Source organism: Epinephelus fuscoguttatus, linkage group LG22 (assembly GCF_011397635.1).
Source record: "Epinephelus fuscoguttatus linkage group LG22, E.fuscoguttatus.final_Chr_v1".
Taxonomy (NCBI): Eukaryota; Metazoa; Chordata; class Actinopteri; order Perciformes; family Serranidae; genus Epinephelus; species Epinephelus fuscoguttatus.
Window position 1 is genome coordinate 35,758,465 of NC_064773.1, and position 22,621 is coordinate 35,781,085.

At 40.5% G+C, this 22,621-nt stretch overlaps 1 protein-coding gene across 14 annotated transcripts in view; it reads right to left on the minus strand.

Moving 5' to 3' along the window:
- LOC125882978 (pleckstrin homology domain-containing family A member 5-like) overlaps positions 1-22,621 on the minus strand; it is a 603,488-nt gene that overhangs the window by 542,707 nt on the left and 38,160 nt on the right. Inside the window, exon 4 of one of the 14 annotated variants that reach the window (XM_049567043.1) lies at positions 5,472-18,736. The exons of the other annotated variants lie outside the window; for them this stretch is intronic. Coding sequence (XP_049423000.1) covers positions 18,484-18,736 — 253 coding nt within the window. The 3' untranslated portion in view covers positions 5,472-18,483. Of the gene's footprint in view, positions 1-5,471; positions 18,737-22,621 lie in introns of those variants that run through there. 14 annotated transcript variants of the gene reach the window in all.

Sequence of the window (22,621 nt, forward strand, 5' to 3'; positions counted from 1 at the left end):
TTGGCAGTACATCCAACTGACCTAACAACTGCAGACCAACCACTTGAACAGCTAATGCAACAAGTGCTTTGCACAACTGAGGAATTTTTGTACAAACTGTGAGAAACTGTCTCAGGGAATCTCATCTCCATGCTCGTCTTCCTCACCAGGGTCTTGACCTGACAGCATTTTGTCATTGTACTGACTTGTGTGTTTGTGAGGTCGCTTGAATGAACTGCCAAATTCACATAAAAGAAACTGGAGATGGCTTATGGTAGTGAAACATTCAGTTCACAGGCAACAGCTCTGGCGGACATTCCTGCAATCAGCATGCCAATGGCACACTTCCTCAGAACTTGGGACATCCATGTCATTGTGCTTTGTGATCAAACTGCACATTTCAGAGTTGCCTCTTATTGTGACCATCCCAAGGCACACCTGTGTAGTAATGATGCTGTTTAATCAGCATCTTGATATGTCACACCTGCCAAGTGGATGGATTATCTTGGAAAAGCAGAAATGTTCAATAACACAGATTTTAACAAATTTGTGGCCATAGTTTGGGAGAAATATATCTACTAAGTGCACAAAAAAGTCTTACATCTTTAACTTCAACCTGTGAAAAAATCATACTTATCAAATAATACTCAAATAATATTGCCTAAATGTTCCTTATATAAGTGCATGTTCATAACAATAAGGTCCTTTGTAAAATTACAACTTTACACAATGACTCTCCCATATTATTACAGCTCCATTCTCATAATGACTTCTTTCTCATAAAATGATGACTTTAGATGTAATACAATTAATTGTAACTGTATATACAGACAATGTGTCTAAAATCACATACTTCTGTACTAAAAACTTAATATTTTGGGTGCACAAGTGGGCTACGTGCATTCACACTGCATAGTATGAAAATATACAGTGTACTACTGTCACACTCAAAATGGTCCAAAAGTTGAGTGTGGAGTGATGGACACTTCTCAGCCTCAACAGTCGCCATCTTTGTGATGGCGGCTAAGGAAAACAAGGAGTACTACTACTGTGGTCGAATAGAAGCTGTCAGTAATGTTTGTTGGGTCTGTGATGATTTAGTACCGCAAACAATAATGTGAGTGTTGATGTAAGCCTGCTAGCTAGCTAACGTGCACCTCACTATGGCAACACATTTTAATCAGCATTGACATTGTGGCATTAGTTTGGTGTATGTGCAGGTGGAGATAGAGGCCAAATGTTGGCGATAATGCTCCACTGTCCAATTGGAATTCGCCATTTAAAAGAGAAGACGTTGAAGAAAAAGAGTCACTACCTATAAGTGCAAAATGACAGTGGGCAATTTGAGACAACACTACCGTGGTGAAAATAGTGCACCACGAAATAAGTACATAGTGTACATAGTGTAGTACACTGAAGCATACTAACAGAAGTATGCAATTTAAGACACACTCAAAGTCACAAACGGATTCTTCTAGTCACAGAACAGTTTCTTGTAAACTATGGCTTCACATCATGTCACTACTGATTATATCAGTAATGACATATATCAATGATTTCTTTTTGATCAAATTAAGACCATTACATTAAATTATGACCTCAAATATGTCATAATATTATTACTTTGTTTCTTGTCACGTGTCCTTTTTCCTCATAATTTTATTACTTTTCTTCTTGTCTTTTTTTTTTATTACAACTAAATTCATATAACAATAATTTTTTTTACATTGTGACTTTACTCTCAATATCTCAAAAAGGTTTTTCCCTGTAGCGGCTCCTTTGTAGAAGGTCCAAGCTGTAGCCTGAGCTCCTGTGGTTAGCAGTGACTGTCCCAGCCTCTGCTCCTGGGCATTAACTTTATCTACTCCCCACCTCCCAAACACAAAGGCAGCGGTGACAGCACCCAGTATTCCTTTCTCAAATGCTGAGAACCCACTAAGCAGAGATGAGCTGACCTATGTTACATCTGTCAATGTGTACATAGGTCAGCATATTCGTGCCTGAAACACCTCCTAGCCACAGAAAAATGGAATATTGCAGTGGGCCACTGCTAGTGTGTTTCTGCCGTAACTCCCTCCATATATCTAAGCGAGGAAGCTGGAGAGAGTGAGCACGAGCAGATGGCAGAGGAAACGCAGCTGCAGCCAACATAGCAGAAAAGTCCACCTTTCTCTCCAGCCAGCGGGCATTAATCACACTTTGCCTCGCACCAACTTGTACTGCTACCAATCAGCCTCTGCAAGAGAGCATAGCAGCACATTGTAACACACTGCAGGCTGCTAGATACAGAGAGAGGGTGTAGGGAAGCCAGATGGGACATTTAGGGATAATATACTTGATGTACCTCAGCTTACTCCGCATGGGATGTCCAAAATGCCTATATTGTGAACACTGAGCATAAATTGTCATGTCATTGTTTTAAGCCACCAGCTTAAGGCTCACATTGGTGTTTCAGTTCTCTCGCTCTCTCCTATGACTCTCTCCTTCTCACAGACACACACAGAGACACACACAAAGGATGACTCACAAACATGATGCATCTTACACATACTTCTCCACCACCCAGATCACTTTCTCCTGAGTGATAGTATGAGAGCAGGTGAGAGAGCTGCTTTTGCACCTGTAGGGCAGCAGAAGACTACTTAGTTGCATTTTGTGACCATGGAGCACCAGTGAGACTTGCAAATACTATTAATATGTAAACTGGAGAGCGGTTAGTGTGTTGCCAGCTCAGGAAAGCTAGTCTCATTTTTTGCTAACGACTAACATCTGACTGTTGACTGGAAGCTTCAAGTTCACAGCAAAGACATGAACAGATCCTGTCCAAGACAAGCCAGGTGCTTCAAAATAAAAGTCTTAGTGGTTCCACTTTGATTTATTTAGTTACAACAGTACACAAAACTACCTAAAAGAGATGTTAAGGACTACAAAGAGAGACAAAATAACCACAAAAAGGGGCAAAACAACCAAAAAGAAAAACAAAACTATCTAAAAAGGTTGGACTTTTTTTCTATAAATTGATTGTATTTTAAGAGATGCAGCCCCTCAGTACCCCTACTTCCTGCTTCCATTCTATGTGCATGTATAATATAAATAATGATAATATATAAAGCCTAAAAATCATTCATACAATGTCTGCATTTTTTAACACTGATTTTGAATAAGTCTTAAACTACAATAGACTTAGTCGATACTTTTGTACTTGTGCTACAATTTTGTGGCCTGTGCTACAAAACTTTAAAAAAAGTTAACTGACATTCTCGGAACCCACTGGCTGTATTCGGCATCTGACTTCCGGCAGACGGCGATACAGCCTCTGGGGGCAGACCCCCGATTTTTTGGCAATCCGGTTTGATTTGGGAGGAGGAGGAGGCGAATTTCCATTTCTGACTTCCATTTATATATAAGTAAATATGCTGAACCATTGCAATGGATTCAGAGTTTGCAGTGACGCCAATTATGTTCCACCTCGTTAGTTCAACACACGGACCGTTTAACCTGGCAGCAACTGCAGCCGGCTCAAACATGATTGGTCAATATCATGCGGACTACAAACAGCCTACTACCGGAAACCAGGACTCTTCCGATCTTCTTCTGGAGGCAAGATCTCCGGGGTTTGCCTATATACTAGAGACTAATGTTCTGATAATAGTACTTTATTTAACTAAATAAAAAATAAATAACTAAATTATAACTGTAGGTCATTTCAGCCTTTTGTATTTTAGTAGTTTACAGTAGTTTAAAAGGAGAGTTCAAAATATCAAGATACACATCATGTATAACATAATATGATATTGCCTCATCATATTATTTTTAAGCCATATGGCCAAGCCAAGTGTGAAGTAGATCAGATGGAACAGTTCCCAAGATGAATGAAGGACACACATGCAGAGACAGACAGACAGGCAGATATACAGACATTCCTTGCTTTATAGATAGACAAAATATACAACAAGTTAGACAAGTATGCATGCACATGGATCCACATAAACTGACATGCTCAAGTACCAAAGCATCCCAAAGTATTAAAAAAAGACATACAATTAAAAACCCAATATTTTTTTGGTTCACTGGTACAAACACAGCCACCCACACAGACACAGATTACTGTTTTTCTTCTCCTGCCATCCCTCCAAACACAGACAATGCAGCTCTTGCATAAGGGCCTGCAGCGAAGCAGCCAGTTGGTTGAATCAGTACATTTTCTTCCCAGTAATGTTACATCAGGATTTAGGACACAAACTCCTGCTGTCACACAATCAGGCCTGATGACACACGACTGTGACTGTATCAGGCTGCTGACTACTCATCATCCACACACACCTTATAATCATCAAAATGCTATTATTACTGCCAGGATGACCATGGCTTTGCCATGAGGGACATGCACACATTTGTCCTTTGGCAGATTAAGTAAGCAGTGCTCAATCAGCAGAAAAATCAAACTGTCTGCCTTATGTGCAAGTTTCTGCAGGTCATACTAAAGTGTTTTTGGGACTGTGATAGACAAATTACAAAGTGTGAGAATCCTCACACTGTGAGAACTTCTTTAAACTTGATATATGCACAGCAGTGATAAGGGGCAGGTCAGTGCGGATGTTAAGATGTACAGGTCTCTGCTGAGGCCAGAGTTTATGTTGTGTGTCCTGTGTATTGATAGGTTTATGCAACTAAAACACTTCATTACAGTTGGTGAAAGACTGTGGCTTGGTTAAACATAGAAAGAGTCAACATGTCCTATCTTGTGCTTTAAGTCGCTGTAGACTTTAATATTTCAGTCAGCCAACTCTTGTGTAATGCATTGTTATCTGAGTGTATACAGAATGCCTCTGTCCAACACACTGCCTTATCACTCAGACTTAGACTTAGACTTAGACTTCCTTTATTGTCATTGCACAAAAAAACACAGCAGTGAGATTTTGGCAACGAAATGTCGTTGCTTGGCTTCCGGATTACAACAGAGATGGAATTATGGGGCAGTTTAAAAATTAAAAATATAGTCTATATAACTAAAAAACAAGAGCTAAAATAATAATAATGAGTGCAATAGAGAATAAATAGATAAACAGAATGTAAACAACAGAATAAATAGTGCAAAACAGAATAACCAGTATATAAACAGTGTAAACAGTGTAGTGCAAAACAGAATAACCAGTATATACGCAGTGTAAACAGTGTAGTGCAAAAACAGAAACCAGTATATAAACTGTGTAAACAGAAACATTGTAGCAGCTGGGGGGGTTATTGCACAAATAAGAGGTAATTAATTAATTAATTAATTAATTCTCCTCAGGCCCAGGGTGTGTGGCCCAGTGCTGGGAGACTCCCCTGGGATGAGGAGAATTAATCACCAAAACCATACCTCCATAATAATATTGCACAGAAATATTGTCCATATGAAAAAGTGCACTGAGAAAAGGCTGTCCATCAGAAAGATATTCCGTTATTGTCCGTGGGGTGGGTGGGTGGGTGTGGGTGTGTGGGCGGGGGGAAGGGGGGGTCGGGTTATTTGACATTTAGCAGTCTGATGGCCAGGGGGAAGTAACTGTTTCTGAGTCTGGCTGTTCTGCAGCGGATGCTGCGGAACCTTCTGCCAGACGCCAGTCGGGACAACAGTCCATGCTGGGGGTGGGTGGTGTCAGAGAGGATCCGGTGGGCTCTGGATAGGCAGCGGCTATCTGCTATGTCCTGGATGTTGGGGAGCGGGGTCCCGATGATCTTCTCCGCTGTCCTCACCACTCTCTGCAGAGACTTCCAGTCTGAGGCCCTGCAGCTCCCAGACCAGACGGAGATGCAGCTGGTCAGCAGGCTCTCGATGGTCCCTCTGTAGAAGGTGGTTAGGATGGGAGGGGGGAGGGAGGCCCTTCTCATCTGCCGCAGGAAGTGCAGGCACTGCTGTGCCTTCTTCGCCTATCAGCTGCCTACCTGGATGTTGTTATCATCCATAGTAGCAGATGAAGGCAGCGTATGCAGTGGGTGGTGGCAGTAGTTGAGTCCTTGAAGCAGAAGGGGCTCATAGCCAACCCAAGGAAGTGTGCAGATGGGTGGCAGGAGGTTCCGTACCTGGGATTCAACTTGGGTTGAGGACTGGCGTGTCCGCAGTTAGGTAAAACAGCAGTGATTGCAGAGATGAGGGGTACCCTCACTAGCCAGCTTTCACAAGTGCTTCATCTCAGCCTTTACAGAGCTGGATTACTGATTACACAGTGCAGGGGACCAATAAGCTGCATTTCCACAAAAACCTTTTGGTATAGTAACTTTAGAACCATACATAAACAATAGAACAGGTACCCGAAGCCAATATTTGTTTACAGTTTCTACCGTAGACCATACTCTGCAGTGAGGGCAGGGTTGTTGTCACTGACTCCTTCGTCCAACTTTCAACGTGTTTCCTCTTCACCGCTGATAGAGGAACGTCTGCAGAAACTTGCCACTGTATGAACAGTGGTTAATAACCTTTAAAACAAGCCACAACTCAGCCCTGAGCAAGGGTGACAGTTCTCTACCAGTCAACGGACTGAAGTGTTTCTAGCTCCACCTTTAAGTACCCAATCTGTGTACTAGGTACCCCAACAGAGGGATGACCTAAAATGGGGACAGTTCTATTGGTATCATCCACAACTTTTCAAAATGGAAACAAAAAAATGACAGTTCTAATGTTTACCTAACTGAACTGGACTGAACCAGTCTGCTTGGTTTAAAAGAGGCCATAGTGTTAGCCACACCGCCCCTGGATCCCCAAGCCCCTGGCCTTTGACTGCAAAATGTCACATCAATTAACACAACTAGGAGGAGACACAAAAAGACCACAAAGTGACTACACAATAGGATTGGGCGATAATACGATATTAAGGTATCCCGTGGTATCTAAAAGTAGCAACGGTATCAGTTTCATTACCGCCATTTAAAATGCCTAAATAATGAGTGCTTGTCCAGCACCTATGTAGCCCATGTGTGGTTAAGTTTTCAATTTAATACTGTTACAATTTAAAACTAATAGTAGGCTGTAATGTTTCGCTTAACTGTTGATTCGGGAGATGATATTTGATAAAGTTTTTGGGTGTGACATTGTCACGTGACAGCTCAGACGTGAGAAAAGATGGCAAACTGCGCATCAAGCGAGTTAGTCCCCAAAAAAGACACAACTTAATATCTTCTGCAAGCGGCAGCAGGTCCAGTGGCCATCAGAGTGGCAGAGGGAGAAGCGCCACCCGAACCACCCAAAAAAAGACTGGGCAGTCTCCTTCAAAGAAAAGCCGATGCGGTGCGAGGTCTGGTCAGCACCATACAAGAGCGAGCAGGAGCAGAGATAACTGCCTGTTGTCACGAGCCTGTTATTCAGGGAGACAAAGACCCCCTTCTCTGGTGGAAATGTGATGGGCCAGGTGTTTTCCTCTGATGTCGAGGGTTGCCCGAAAGTACCTGTGCATTTGTGCCAAGAGTTCTCCATCTATGGTTCCAGGGTTCTATGTTTCCCGGGCTCTATGTTCCCCACTTAACCCTGCAAAAAAGGTTCTATGTTCCCCGTTTACACAAAAAGGGTTCTATTTTTCCCGCTTGGTTGAGTGGGCAACATAGAACCTGGGAAACATAGAACCTTTTTTGTGTAAGTGGGGAACATACAATCTTTTTTGCAGGGTTAAGTGGGGAACATCGAACCCGGGAAACATAGAACCCTGGAAACATAGATACGCTCCCATCAGAGGGGGTGTTCAGCACCGCTGCCAAAGTTGTCAATCCACTACATGCCCTGCTCCAGCTGGAAAAAGTAAACATGCTGGTTTTTCTAGTGAAAAACCTTGAATAGTTTTGAAGCATGTGATGCTGCTATAGTTATCATTATACTTGGTTTTTATTTCATTTTCAGTGAGGAGTAGCCTATTCTGACAGACAAAACAGTTCAGACTTGGAGAGGGTGAACTTTTCAAACTAAAGGTAGGCTCTAAAAATAAACCAAGGAACAGTATTTCCTGTTGCTTCTCAGGATAGGATTATATATGCCCATTTTTGCTTATGCCTTAATATTTATTGTTCTGTTTTTCTTATTTGATAAGTCCTAGTACTGGATGGTGTAGAGCTGTGCTTTTAACTTATTTGATTTATGTTGATAGGTTCTAAAAATAAACCAAAAGACAGTACCCATCGCGGTCTGAGGATACGCTGTATAGCACGAATTTTCGTTACTGCTGTTGTTATTTATTGTTACTTTTTTGGAAATGGACTGTAGCCCACAGACCAATTTGTTGTTGTGTCATTGTTTGGTTGACTGCTGCATTTGCACTTTTTAAAATATTTGTTAATAAAAGTTGTTAATGTTGTACATATTTTGTTGTTATTTTTTTCAGTATTCTTAGGCCTATGTAATGTTTGCTATTCTGTTTCTGAACGGTATAGGCGCAAGCCGACATTTTGGCGACTACCTCTGATCCCTTCAAAGTGATTTTTAATTACGGTTTAATTAACCGTATATCCCCCGGGAAAATGTGGGGAAGGTTTTACGGTAACAAAATTTGGATACCGCCCAACTCTAGTCCTGACCTGAATGGACATAAACACAACAGGGTGAAAATGAGTAAGCTGCATTCAAAAGCAGCACAGGGTTTGGGAAGGTACGTAAAGATTCTGCAGTCCCTCTGACCTCACATCCTTACGATCACCAAGGGAGAGTCATAAATCATGAACACACAAGTTCACACACAACCATATCAGGCAGGTATACCTGTTTCACTGCAGACATTTTGATTTGTCATAGCAGGAAACATTATGACATTGACAGTATCTCCTTTAAGTGTTCCAGTAAACTATTCCAGTGAGACAGAATGTACAATGGTACTGGCTGTGGAAGTGTGAAGTGTGTATTGTATTGTGCTTTTCCTCCACCTGTCTCGCCCCGTATGTGCACAGATTGTTCTGTCTCACTCTGGACTCCACGGGCCTTATTCACCAAAATTTTCAGAAGAGGTTTCCTAAATTTGTTCTTAAGAAAAGTTTATGTCAGATTCAAATGTTCTTTAACAGCAGAATTGTTCATACCTGTGTTCTTATAGTGATGGATCCCACTGTCCTCTTAAGTTGACAGTGCATGCCAGGGGATCCGAATTAGCATAGGTAAATGCCCACATATCCCCATAAAAGGGCATGAGACTGCAGGGCCGTGTGTACACACTTGTCCTTTTGACACAGAGATGGCGCTATAGAGCCACTATGAAGTCCCTTTTTTATGCCTCCTTTGCATTTTTACACAGAACCAAATGATGTTGGCATCATTCCGCTCCAGTGTGTGATTATACACTATACTGCTGCTTTGCAGAATAAAAAATAAGCGTGACGGGCATGACATGTAACACAACAGTGTCGGCCTCTAGTGTGACATTTGGAGAGAGTATAGTAACCTATAGAAAATGTACTTTGTTGTTATTGAAGAGATGTTTAAAGTCTTGGATGATTATTCACCTGATTTCAATCATGTGTATGAGGCCTTTGAATTTAACTGCCGCCCATATTTATGTGAGCCTGAGTATAAAGATGAAGAACGTTTGTGGAGAGAGAGAGGAAAACAGGGAGCACAAGATGTACAGCCTCTGCAGGCCATTAGGCTGGGAGACTGATGGTGTTCCAATGGGTGCTGTGACCCTGTACACCCACAGAGGAAAACTGTTAAAATATCTACCCTACTGTCTTATTTTTTGTTTAAATATGTATGGAATTTTACAATATAAATCTTTAACCCTTTGAACTCTGCAATAGAAATGGTCTGTCAGTGTCTACATTTATATTTTTGCTTATTGTGATGTCATTCCTTGGAGTATCTTCAAATGCTTCATATCACTACAATCTGTACAACCTAAGCTAAAAGTTATGTATAGCAATAAACAATAATATTAGGTGAAAGTATTGAAATTATTACATTAAGAAAAAAGCAAAGTATTTTTGTCAGCTTTTACAAGATTAAAAAAAGCATATTGATCCAAACAATTTTTTAAATGTAGAAACAAAGTATTTCACAACACTCCATTACTTACTTCAACTATATATGGTATTAGTTTTTGACATATGCTCATTTCTGGCCCCACATCACCCAAAACCTCAAAATGCTCTTACTATTGTGGTTCTTATTTTAGATGCATTTAAACAGGATCATTAAAACAACGACTTCCCATGGCAGTGAGTTGTCAATTTTAAAAGGATTCTTAAAGTTAGTTTTTTTCTCATACACTGAGCCTGAAATAGCAAAACCAGTAGCACTTACATACATCACATTTTCCAGTTTTATTCCCGTCTATGCTCTAAAGGTTTTTTACAGAGGGGCTTGTTCATACTGTATATAACTCATAGCCTGATTAAACTGATTTTTTTTTTTTTTTTTATCTTTTTTTATTTTGTTGACAGTATTTTCTGATTTATGGAGTGACATAAAAAAAATCCAGAATTCCCTCTGTAAAAAGAATTTTGAACCTAGTTATATCTAATGTTCACATTTCTGTTCTGGAAATCATTGCAAATTTGTGCACATTTTGTTAGACAATTAAAGAAAAATATCAGGGTTCAAAGAGTATTGACAGAAAATGAATTCTTTGTATTCCTGAAATAGAAACGTACAAAGTATCCAACAGCAGTGACCAAACAGGTCAAATCCAAGCTGAATGAAAGGATAATACTTGGCTGAGAATGCACTCTGTGAAACACTTGTCCTAACACTTATTAATAGGTGACAAAACCAATTCATCATCCAGTTTTTGGGTGGAGAACACTGAGCAGGGAGCTGAGAGACAGACCTCTGAAGTTCCACACAGACCTCCTCTCCTCGCCCGTGTTGCTCAGAGTGTGCCACGTTTCATAATCCATTTCCCACACAAAGGTCTTATTGAGAAAAAACAAATCTGAAAATCATACGACTGGGGAGAGGAGGGCAGATAAGAAAAACTAAATCTGAATTTTTATGTTGCCACTTTCTATTTCCCCCATTTTCATCTGCTTATCCACTCTGCTCTGGTCCCCTGCTATGCTATTGTTCTCCCTCATGTCTGTCTTTGTCTCTGGTACAATGACCTCCAGTGTGGGATCCCACACACATCCAAAAACACAAACCATGATCTTTCCAGGAGGTGCAGGTATAGGCACAAACATACCCTATAATCATACACTACACACGGTATCACAGTGGAAACAATGGAGGCTCCCAGGAGAGGTCATTCAAAGTCATCTCTCAGTATCATCACTGATGGAGGCTGCTTCAGATGGGATTATTCCTTTGTGTCTGCTGTAGGTCCATTTATTATAGAGATAGGCACCTTTCACATTATAACAAATGCTGCTACTGGTTTCAGTACATGGTACATTTTTTGAGGTCTTACTTTGTCTGTAATGACAATATTTGAATTTTTGAACAAGCTGCAGGGATGACATAGGCTATTATAGACTAAAAAGAAAGAAAGAAATTCTTCCCCGCCGCTCTTTTTTAATCATGCACAGAGCTAATCTTCTGTCTGAAGGTGAACCCAAATTTGGTACCCAACCCTAATTCATTGACACCTGCAAGATCAATTGTCTTCTACCTGACTGCTGATTGACAATCATAACTTTATACAGGAAAATATGTGCAACTTAACAGTGCTACAAAATACTTACATTCAGATGTACTAAATTTTCCAACAACACAAATCTACTCAGATGGGAGGGTCTGTATTTCTCCTAATTCCGCTGAAAGTGAACATGAAACAGTAAAATAATGCAGATATCTAAAGTCAAAACAGGATGCAGGAGAGAAACAAAACTCCAAACCACAGAGATTCAGCCAGAAGCTACAATTGCTGCTGTGTTGTTTTTTTAAATTTATACTCTAAGTACAGTGACCTTGAGTGTCTTGAAAGATGCTGATAAATAAAAAGTATTATCATTATCATTATTATTATTATTATTATTATTATTATCATTAAAAGTTCTGAGAGCTGAACACAGAGACTTTTACAGAAGCCTTTCCAGGCATGAAAATGGATTGGGGTGAAAAAGGTGAGAAGGATACGAGACACAGCACCTGCTATGGGGTCCAGGGGTTATGCTCCTCGATTGTTTTTTAGTGGAAAAATGAGCTTCCAAATGCTCATATCTGATTTCTTTTAGATGTACTCTAGTGGTGGTCACATGCAGAATTATAAGATTGCACAAAAACAAAAGTACGAATGTATAACTAAGTGCAAATAAAGTATCTTTACATGTTCACATATGTTGTAAGAGACAAGACCAGGGGCGGACTGGGACACAAATGGCTATGTGCTTATTATTTAACTTAAAATAAGAGCATATGACTCTATCCTAATGCATCTAATTTTATGCACAATATAATTGTCTGCCCTGTCCTGCCCAGCCCTGCTCTTGTATTACATAACCCCAGTTTATATCTCCATGGCTCACAGCCATGAACTAAGGAAGTATAAATTGGGCAATAGGCCCTATAGTCAACTTTTAGTCAACTTATTACTACAACAAAAAAATCCCACTTAGTACTACTAAAAAGGTTTTCCTCTGGCTAAAATGTAATGCATAGTAGGCTATGCCTTCACATCGCACCTGTCCTATTTCTGGTCTTATCCTCCTCCTCATCACGACTGTGGTTAGTCTGTCCCTCAGCTTCCTGTCCTTGGGACTGGGAGCACCACTTAACGTTATTACATGCATCCACAGGAAAAAATGAAATGCCCGCACGCATATGTTCGCTATGTCTTTTTTCTGTGGCTTCGCTCCACAGAGCTCCCCCCAAAAATATTTTCTCATCGGATCTACACGATTCCATAGGTCACCTATTTTGTATTCAAAACGGCGAATTTCGCCGAAAGGTGAGTGATTTTCATGCCTGCTTTCTCTCTGGTCTCCTGCAGACAGAGGTAAGTACAGTCTTGCAACACACAGAGCTTTAGCGAGACGTCTCCGCTGCCTGCTTGAGGGCAGCCCGACTTCTGGACCAGCTCAGTGTGGCACAGCACCTCTGAACTGATAATGGAAATGCAAATTGCAGTGGCATGACCTGATTCAGCAGGGTCAAAAGTGACAGTGGGAAAGGCCCAAGAGTTTGTTGCTTGAAAGGGACATGCATGCTCTGCATGCACAGCAAATCACAGGATATGTTAGATCACTGACTTTAATCTGAATTGATCAGAGAGTACAATATGAGTACAATGGTGAATACAATGGTGTAATGGTGTGAGAACCTGCATTAAACTGCCTAATTTCCCCTCCATAATTCCAGTGCTCACCTGCTTTTGTGATTGGTACACTACAACCAGTTATATAGAGATAGAGTCCACAGCTATCTAGAATGATTTATTCTTTCCAAAATAATACAGATCTCACAATGTCAGTTTTTTCCAGTATCATGCAGTCCCAATATTCTGATGAATGCCTCAGAAAAGAAGTCAACAGCAGCAAAGTCTTTGCAGAAGTAGCGCCCCTGACACGACTTTCGAAAGAAATCGTCTCTATGAAAACTGTTGGTAGTGTCTCCTGAGGGGTTACTCAGAGAAACAACAAAACTGATATTGGAAAGAGATCTTACTTTTAAAAATTTAAAACCACCACAAACTAAATTCTCTTTCCTTCCATTAAATCCAAGTCTGTGTTAAGGCTGAAAGTCTTCAGCAGCCGATTGCTCATCCTGCTCATAGTCATATTGGGGCAAAACTGGTGAGCAATATACACAGAAAAGATCTATTTCTATTCCAGCTCAAAAATCCACTACATCAGCCGCAATATTGGTAATCTGGGAAATTTTCCCCTCTAAAATCAGTAACAAAAAAATCCCATATCTGTCAAGCACTAATTTGTTCTCCATGTGAGCTATCAGAGATTGTATTAGAACTATTGCTTCTTCCTTGTGTTGGGTATCTCAATGGAGGGACAACTTTAGGGGTTCACTGAGTAGAAATCTGTTCTTTCTGAGCTACTTCATGTAGCATTTGCTATGAAACATTCACAATATGATACAGTAGCTTGGAGAACTTTTGATCTTCCTGCAGTGTTGAGTGATGCTGCGGGAGATCTGTGGGGTTGGGAACCGAAAATCGGTTCCAAATTAGAGCCGAGTACTTACTGCCAAGTACTTGCCTTACGTCGGTGTGTGGATCATACATTTTTATTTACTCTGTGAATGTTTAGTTAACACTCAAAAGAATAAAGTGATCTGTGATCATCAAGAGTCAGATGAAGTGGTGTACCCTTGGGTAAACACTCGTCAGGAAACCAAAAGCACAAGGTTAATCCTGAATCTAAATGACAATAGATTTCAAAAGTTCAAAATAATGGAAGCAGCGCACATCCAGTAAAGGCCAAAACACATCGGCGGCGTCATATGACGGCGGCGTCATATGACGGCGGCGTCATTGACGCGAGTCAAGTGCCGCCCCCAACACACACAAAAAGCGTCATGTTGCAGGGCATCAACCGGACTTCTACTGCACACTCCAGTCCGCTAGGTGGTAGTACTGGTTGCAAACCGCCAATTAGAACAAAAGACGAGGAAGAAGACGGGCGCAAGAAGAAAACACACAACGCAGGACGACCACGAAAACTAGACAAGCCAGCTTGTTGTAGAAACTAGCTTACTGTAGTTGTCTTTGTGTTATTAATAACTTGAAAACAGATCTGCTACTATGGGAGCTGGGAAGTACAAAATAGCGCTTTTTGAAGGGCAGCGACGCTGGAAAAATAGGACAATAGCGTAAAGTGCCGCGGTGCCGTCGGTATGGGTTTGTAAATAGAAAATAATGGGGGTGGCTGTTTTGACGCACATCATACGGCGCCGGCGTGTTTTGGCCTTAAGACAGGTGCTGGACCCAAAAAAAAAAAAAGGGCAGTCAGAAAAGAAGAGGAAGGTCCGCACACTTTTTGCTCCCAGTTGAAGTGCAATATAAATTTATTTAGCACATCCCAAAAAAAAACCAAAAACAAAAAAAAAACCAGTGACACATTTCAAGCATTTCGTCTGTGGACCTTCTTCTTCTTTTCTAAAAGTTCAAGATAACAAATAAGTTGTTTCTCATTGCCTTAAGCAGTTCCTTAGGTAAGTTATTCATTTATATGGCTATTTCCTAGAGTTAAGGTGAGGAGTTAACACAAAAACCAACCACTTGGTTAGGGTTAGGAAAAGATCCAGCTTTAGGTTCAAAAGATCTACTTCGTCAAGGTTAGAGAACCTTTAAGTCATGGATAAAATTAGCGATGCATGGTAATATCAGCATGTTATTAGTATCGGCCAATATTGGCTTTAAAATGAACTATCAGAATCTGTTAATTTGACTACAGAAGAGACTTGATTACTAAAATTAAGTGGGAAAAAGTGGGTATTTTGATATCTGTATTGGTTATTGGCCAAATATGTTATATATCAGCATATCACATATTGGCTAATAATCCAATATTGTGCATCCCTTATCCCATGGATTAGTAACCCATTCAATGAGCCATGGGGGTTGCAAAACCTTCTCAACCACATGATCATATTTAGCGCCAGGATCCTAACTGACTGATTAAAGAAAAGATCCCAAATTGTGGTGGCTGGTGGTATTTGTGGCCTGATTCCAGTTCAATCTATAGTGCAGCATCACTCAGCAGTCAATTCCCTGCAGTAGTGGCCTACATACAAATATCTGGACACCTCCGATCAACTGAGTCAGAATAAGGAGGGTCATTTTCAGAGAGCATCAGGCTAAATGGGGTTAGCAGTGTCTTTGGAGCTCAATGACTCTGGCTGCTGTGAGAGTGGACGAGACCATTTATGTTTTCAGGTCAGAAGTTTGATCGGGTGTCAGACTGTCTGCAGAGATGGAGTGAGAGGCCTGCAGAATCAGCCATGTGTGGAACAAAGAATAAGCTGCATAAAAACTCTGAGACAAGTCTCATTTTGAAATGAAATATCCACACAAAAACAATAACCAATGCCCACTCTTTCAAAACAAGAAGGCACTCTGACAACAACTCTCCAATTTAGTTTTCCTCCTGTAGACATCACTCATTTGGCTTCAATTTGAAGTTGAATCAATTCCTTGACTTTTCTCTTTGGCTCAAGGCCTACCACTCCAGCAAAGGTATTGGTAATGCACTTTTTTGAAATATCCAGCTGTCAGGCTCACAGGCAAACTCACTAACAGACATGTTTACATGTTAATATGTTACAACCATATCTTCCTTAAAAATATGTTATTGTTCATATGAGAAAATAATTTGACACTCATGCTGCGAAGAAAGTATGCTGCTGCATTTAGCCTCCAGTTCCACATGGAGGCTAAATGCAGCAGCATAGCCTCTAGTTCCAAATGGCTAATGAATAATACACATATTGCATAGCCTAAAAGGAATCTTTTGGTATACTAGAAAAACTAGATGGCAAATAGGTTAACCTACCACTACCTTAAAAATTACAACCTGGATAATGTACTGGAAAGTATTCAGATCCTTCAGTAAAAGCAACAATACCAAAAACACTGACTCCAGTTAGGGGCATTGGCTATTTTGCGTTTTCATGTTAGCCACAATAGTCAGCAGCCCTTCTGCAATGAGCAGCATCTGAGACACACTGATTTGTAACATAAAACTGCTTCATTCTCGGGATGCATGATAATATTGGCATGTCATCAGTAATGGCTGATAGTGGCTTTAAAATGAACCAATCAGAATCAACATGCTGGTAATATTGGTACGTCATTGGTATTGGCCGATAATATTTTTCTTATTTTGCACAATGAATGAATATTACATACATTGAAAAGTATTGCATTTCATGTCTCCATCTGCTGGAGGGCCATCATGATAAAAGTATGCATGCATAATGTGATGTTAATTCCACTACAAAAAAACAACTTGATGATCACTAAAATTAGGTGGGGAAAAAAGTGGATATATCAATATCTGTATTGGTTATCGGCCAAATAAGTTGTTACATATCAGCATATCGGATATTGGCAAAATATCCAATATCGTGCATCCCTACTTTATTCAGCATTTTTACCAGTTTAAATCAGCTGCTCCGTTTGTTTTCAAGAGGAAGAGATCTCTGTGGATAATTTTGCTACTAGTAAAAACCTCCTGAACAATGAACACTCAATGAATGCTAACCGGGAGAAGTTTTAGCTGGTTGCAATCTGCAATCCTCACTGCTAGATGTCACTAAATCCCTTTAAATCACACGCTAAACCTTTAAGTACTTTTTTCCCCCCATCAACAAGTACAGTAATATGAACAATTTAAATTCAGGTATGTTTGATTTTTGTTGTTGTTGTTGTTGTGTTAAGAATTGTGACCATGATACATATTGAACAGGACATCTTACAGTGTAAAAGTCTACTTGTCAGCACTCTTTGGTAGGCAGACTACACTGCAAATTATTTCCAGAGTTACAATATGTACCTGTAATATTTCACAATAAATTACATTATTATCACCTTAAAGGCTGCAACTATGATATCAATCTTTATGAAACTCATGCAGGTAGATGTAGTAATTTTACAGAAATATACTGCTAAATCAAAGTAATACATGGGGTATACATGTAAGATTACAGTGAAATACAGTAATTCTACAGGTGCATAGTGCTAAATCACAGTAATCCAATGTACATACACTGTGAAGTTACAGTAAAATTCCAAATAAGTAATAATATCAATAGAATAAATAAAATAGTTTACAGGAACCTACTGTAATACAGTGGTTTAATGGGTTTTAACTGTGAGGTTACAGTTAAATATAGTAATTTTACAGGAACATACTGCTGAATCACAGTAATATGCAGGCATAACTTCTGTGAGATCACAGTATACAGCTGTCATTTCACCACAATTTACTTTAACTTACAGTGAAAGTGATCGACTAGTAGCCAGTAATTTACTGTAAATGTACAGTCAAATATTTCACATTATAGGTAATGGAGACACTGTTTCTAAATTACATTAAATGTAGTTTTCTATACAATCATTTCTTATATTCTTATATATCCGCTGACATATACAGCAATAAGCTAATATCAGGTCAGTATGCTGACCTGGCAAATTAATAAGCTGAGCTCTACATCTGATGCATGTCAACACTTACCCACATTGGGTCTCATTCATGAAACGTGAGCAGAAGGAAATTGTGTGTAAACTGTTCACAGACAGAAATTTACGTGCATGTACGCATTCGTCAATATTTTAGTAGCTCCGATCTTTTCGTAGCTACTAAAAAAAATCTACTCCTGCTCCTGACCACTCGTAGTGCTTGTGTAAATTTAGTAAAGCACATAAATATTGCTTGTCACTATTGGAAATTACAATTTTAACTCGTATTGCGCTCTGTTACGTACACAATACACAGTTGTCTTTGAAACACATAATCTAAATGTAGCAGCATAGATGTGCCATCTATGTTATTTAGTGCCACTGCTTGTATTTAGCGCCACTGGTGGCCGTCATGAGATGGGCCGGTATAAAAGCGACCATCCTTCCACCGGCTCTTCCTTTTGCGCCTGTCATCACTGGTGCGTCACTTCCAGGTCCAAGGTTGTTTGGCCTGACAGGTATGGCTGCCCGCTGCTTCACCATGTTGGTCACCTGGTTCTCTCCGTGTGCTCACAGAAAGGTTGCCAAGGGGTTTCTTGAACTCCCAGTTAGAAGCCAGGTCACTCCTTGAAAATCTTCTCTCACAAGCTAAACACTCATGGATTTCTCTCTCAGCCCAGGAGCTCTGCGGTGAAGGTTTACAGAGGCTGTAGCTGCATGACAGGTGAGCAGGATCTCTGAAGACGACATGACAGAGTGGACACAAGAGGTCCCTCTCAAGGAAACGAGATACCATGATTAGGGTTTAACACACAGCAGACAAGCAAAGAGTCTGGCAGGCATGGTTCCACACCCTCCTCCTGAACATTCCCTGAGAGTTAGTATCACTTTGAGCTGAGCTGTTTCTCAAGCTCTCAGTCAGCGTTCAGCTCTGAGCTGGCAGTGTTACAGTGTTTTCAGAAGTCCCTACTATAGCTGTCCTCTCCTAGTGGGAATTTTTTCATATGGTGAATTTTATCCTCTTTGTCATGGTGAGTGTGTCCTGTCAAAAAACCAGGACACTGGTTTATCTGAATTCAATCACCACCAGTGGTTTCATGCTTTAGCTGCAATGTATCCATGTATTCATCTGGATTTCTAGGCTAAAAGGAAAGTGTATTTGAGACAAAACCTTTTTTTTTTTTTTTTTTTAAGTTGCACCAATTAATCGGCAGTGCTCAGAATTGGGCCGATTTCCACGTGATCGGCCATGACCTGCGACCGGCCGGTCAGTCTAAAATATGCATATGTGTGGTTCTGAAATAAACAAAAGGAGAAATAGCTTTACACTCAATTCTTACAAATATGCATATACAATCTTTAAGCATGGGCAGCTTCTCACCTTAATCATTCACGCACACACATCAAAAGAGCGAAGGAGAAGGTTGTTAATTGTACATGTTAAACTTAACTGCGGAGCTCTCACTGCTGCACTGTGTTGCTTGAAACCGACGAGGCACATGTCCGGTTGCCGAAGATCCGCGTGTCTGCGCACTTACTGGCGGGCGAGTCCTCAGCGCTAAGGGCTTTCGTACAGGCGACCTACACCATGTCGGCCGTATGGAATTTTTTTAAAGTGTCTGAGGAGAACAACATGTTTGCAGTATGCAACACCTGCCAGGCTAAAATAGGGTATTCTAATAAAGTAAATATAGAAAATATTGCAATATCTTGTGTGCTGTAAAGTGGTTTGAAAAAAATGAAATCGGAATCGGCCAAAATTGGTATCGGCCATCCAAACACTCTGGAAATCAGAAATCTGGATCAGCCCAAAAAATTGTAATCGGTTTAAGTCTACTTTCTTTTTTCAAAAAATTCTGTTAATATTTACCACTTGTGCAGCCTTTCTATTCAGTATCAGTATCCCAGTAAAACACACCAACAGCCAAATCTAGAGTTAGGACCCCCAACTATCCTCAGCCCCACATCCTGCCCAACCCTCAGCTTGATGGTACTGAGGGGCAAATTCACAAAAAGACGTATATTTTTTTGCAGCTGCTAAACCTGCATTAATAAGACAAGAGAAACTGTGTAATTCTCAAAACACCTACAAATGATGAAATGCAACCCTAACTGCGCTGCCAAGCAAAGAGCGTCTCAGTGCCCCTGTGCTATTAGCATGTATTTGAATAAGGTAATATGCAAGCATTTTGCATATAAGTTTAAGATGAAACATGCTTTTCAACATTTTAAGCAAGATGACTGTATTAACTTTTGTTTTATACAATTTCAGAGTGAAAAAAAGGAAAGGAGCACCATGCAAAAGTTTGGGCACCCCAAAACATTTGAGCTCTCAGACAACTTTTACCAAGGTCTCAGATCTAGCTTGTTAGGACTATGGCTTGTTCACAATCACTGTTAGGAAAGGTCAAGTGATGCAAAGCTTTATAAATATTCTGACACCTGAAACCTTGTCCCGACAATCAGCAGCCAAGGGCTCCTCTAGACAACTGCCTAGCAGTCTGAAAACTAAAAAAAAAACGATGCCCACTAAGCAAGAGAAGGCTAAAAAAAGATTGCAAAGTGTTTGCAGGTAGTTGTTTCCTCAGTTCATAATGTTATTAAGAAATCACAGTTCCACACAGGAACTGTGTAAGTCAAATTGGGGTCTGGAGCTTCTCGTACAATTATTAGAAAGGCAAATCAAAACCCCAGTTTAACTGCATAAGACCTGCTGGAAAGTTAAGCAGACTCTGGAGTGGTGGTGCACTATTTAACTGTGAAGGAACATTTTTACAAATATGACCTTAATGGAAGAGTCATTAGAAGAAAATCTTTCCTGCGTCCTCACCACAAAATTCAGCATCACAAGTTTGCAAAGGAACATCTAAACAAGCCTGATGCTTTTCAGAAACAGGTCCTGTGGACTGATGAATTTAAATAGAACTTTTTGGACGTAATGAGCAAAGGGATGTTTGGAGAAAAAAGGGTGCAGAATTTCATGAAAAGAACACCTGTCTAGCTGTTAAACACGGGGGTGGAGTGATAATGTTTTGGGCTTGTGTTGCAGCTAGTGGCACGAGAAACATTTCACGGGTAGAGGGAAGAATGGATTCAGTTGAATTCCTGCAAATTCTGCAAGCAAACATCACATCATCTGCAAAAAAGCTGAGGATGAAGAGAGGATTGCTTCTATAACAAGACAATGATCCTAAACACACCCTGAAATCCAAAATGGACTACCTCAAGAGGCGCAAGCAGATGGTTTTGCCATGGCCCTCACAGTCCCCCAACCTAAATTTCACTAGCAAGGACCACGCCACAATGATATGTAGTTTAAAGGTTTAATGAAGATGTGATTGTCAGAGAAATGGTTATGAATGGGGTGGTGATGAATGGGGGAGTGCAGATTTGCAGATGAATGAACGGGATGGAGATGATGTCATTTGAGGGTCAGACTGGGTGAGGTGTAGATGTGAGCGGAGAGACTCAGTGTGGGGGTTCCGTCTCATGTTCTGATGAGCCCGTGCTGTTAGAAAGCCCCCCAGTCGATGCCTAGATTGAGATGGCGAGAGGTACACAGCAGATTGACAAGAGAGAGGAACAGAAGGGGAGGGAGGGTGGGTTCGAGAGATCTGACAGGCCTGTGGTAGAGCTGTGCTGGTATATATACGTTAGTCAGGTGATTAGAGGAGTGGTTGAGGCGTGGTCCTGCTCCTGAACCTAAGTTAAACAATTAACTCCATATCATAAAAAATCTGTGGATACACCCAATGAATCTCACAGAGCTAGAAGCCTTTTGCAATGAAAAATGGGCAAAAATACTCCAAACAAGAACTGAAGGAATGCCTCTGCACCTAGCTGGTAAGAACCTGTGGCTGCAGTCTCCACCAGTGTTGTGTCTATTGTGCTCATAGCGCAAAGGCAACATTTATACTTTGCCACAAGGATAGCTGCATTCAGACTCAAAAGAGAGCAAACTGTAATTAGCTGCAAAACGTTATAGGTGTGTTTGGGCTGTCAGTTGAATACGTTTTCTGTATCAGGCCTTGAGAAAGGGCAGACAGTGGCATCAAGTGATGCACAATTCATGTTGTGAATTTGCCCTGTTGTTTTGCTCCTGTAGTGGACTGGTTTCCCCTCAGTTATGATTCCAGCTTCAAATAATCTAATCTGAGTGAAACTACAGTATTTAAAATCCTCACATAAATGCTCATTTAAATAGGGCAAGTGTGCCATCTGAAAAAGATCCAAACGCACAATGACAAGATGTCAGAGGGCAAAGGTCATATGCAGGGAATGAGTTCACTCAAACTCTTTAATGCTCTTGTAGTATCTGACGTGCCACATGTTATGTGATGACCAGGGTCTTATATGATCAGTTAGGGGCCCAGGTCAAGATTTTATTATGGCTCAGGTCAAGGATAGATAAGTAAGATGAAAGGTTGGATTCCATCTAGATTGTCTCTCTGTCACTTGTCACATTTTGTCTCAAAGTTCATCAAAACAACCGACCTATATATGCAGGGTAAATTGAGCCGTTATTCAGAGCAGTTCATATTGGCTTCAAACTCTCTCTCAGGCTTCCTAGGCACTTGATTTGATGCTGTACTTCTTGTAATAAACCTTTCTATATACAAGCA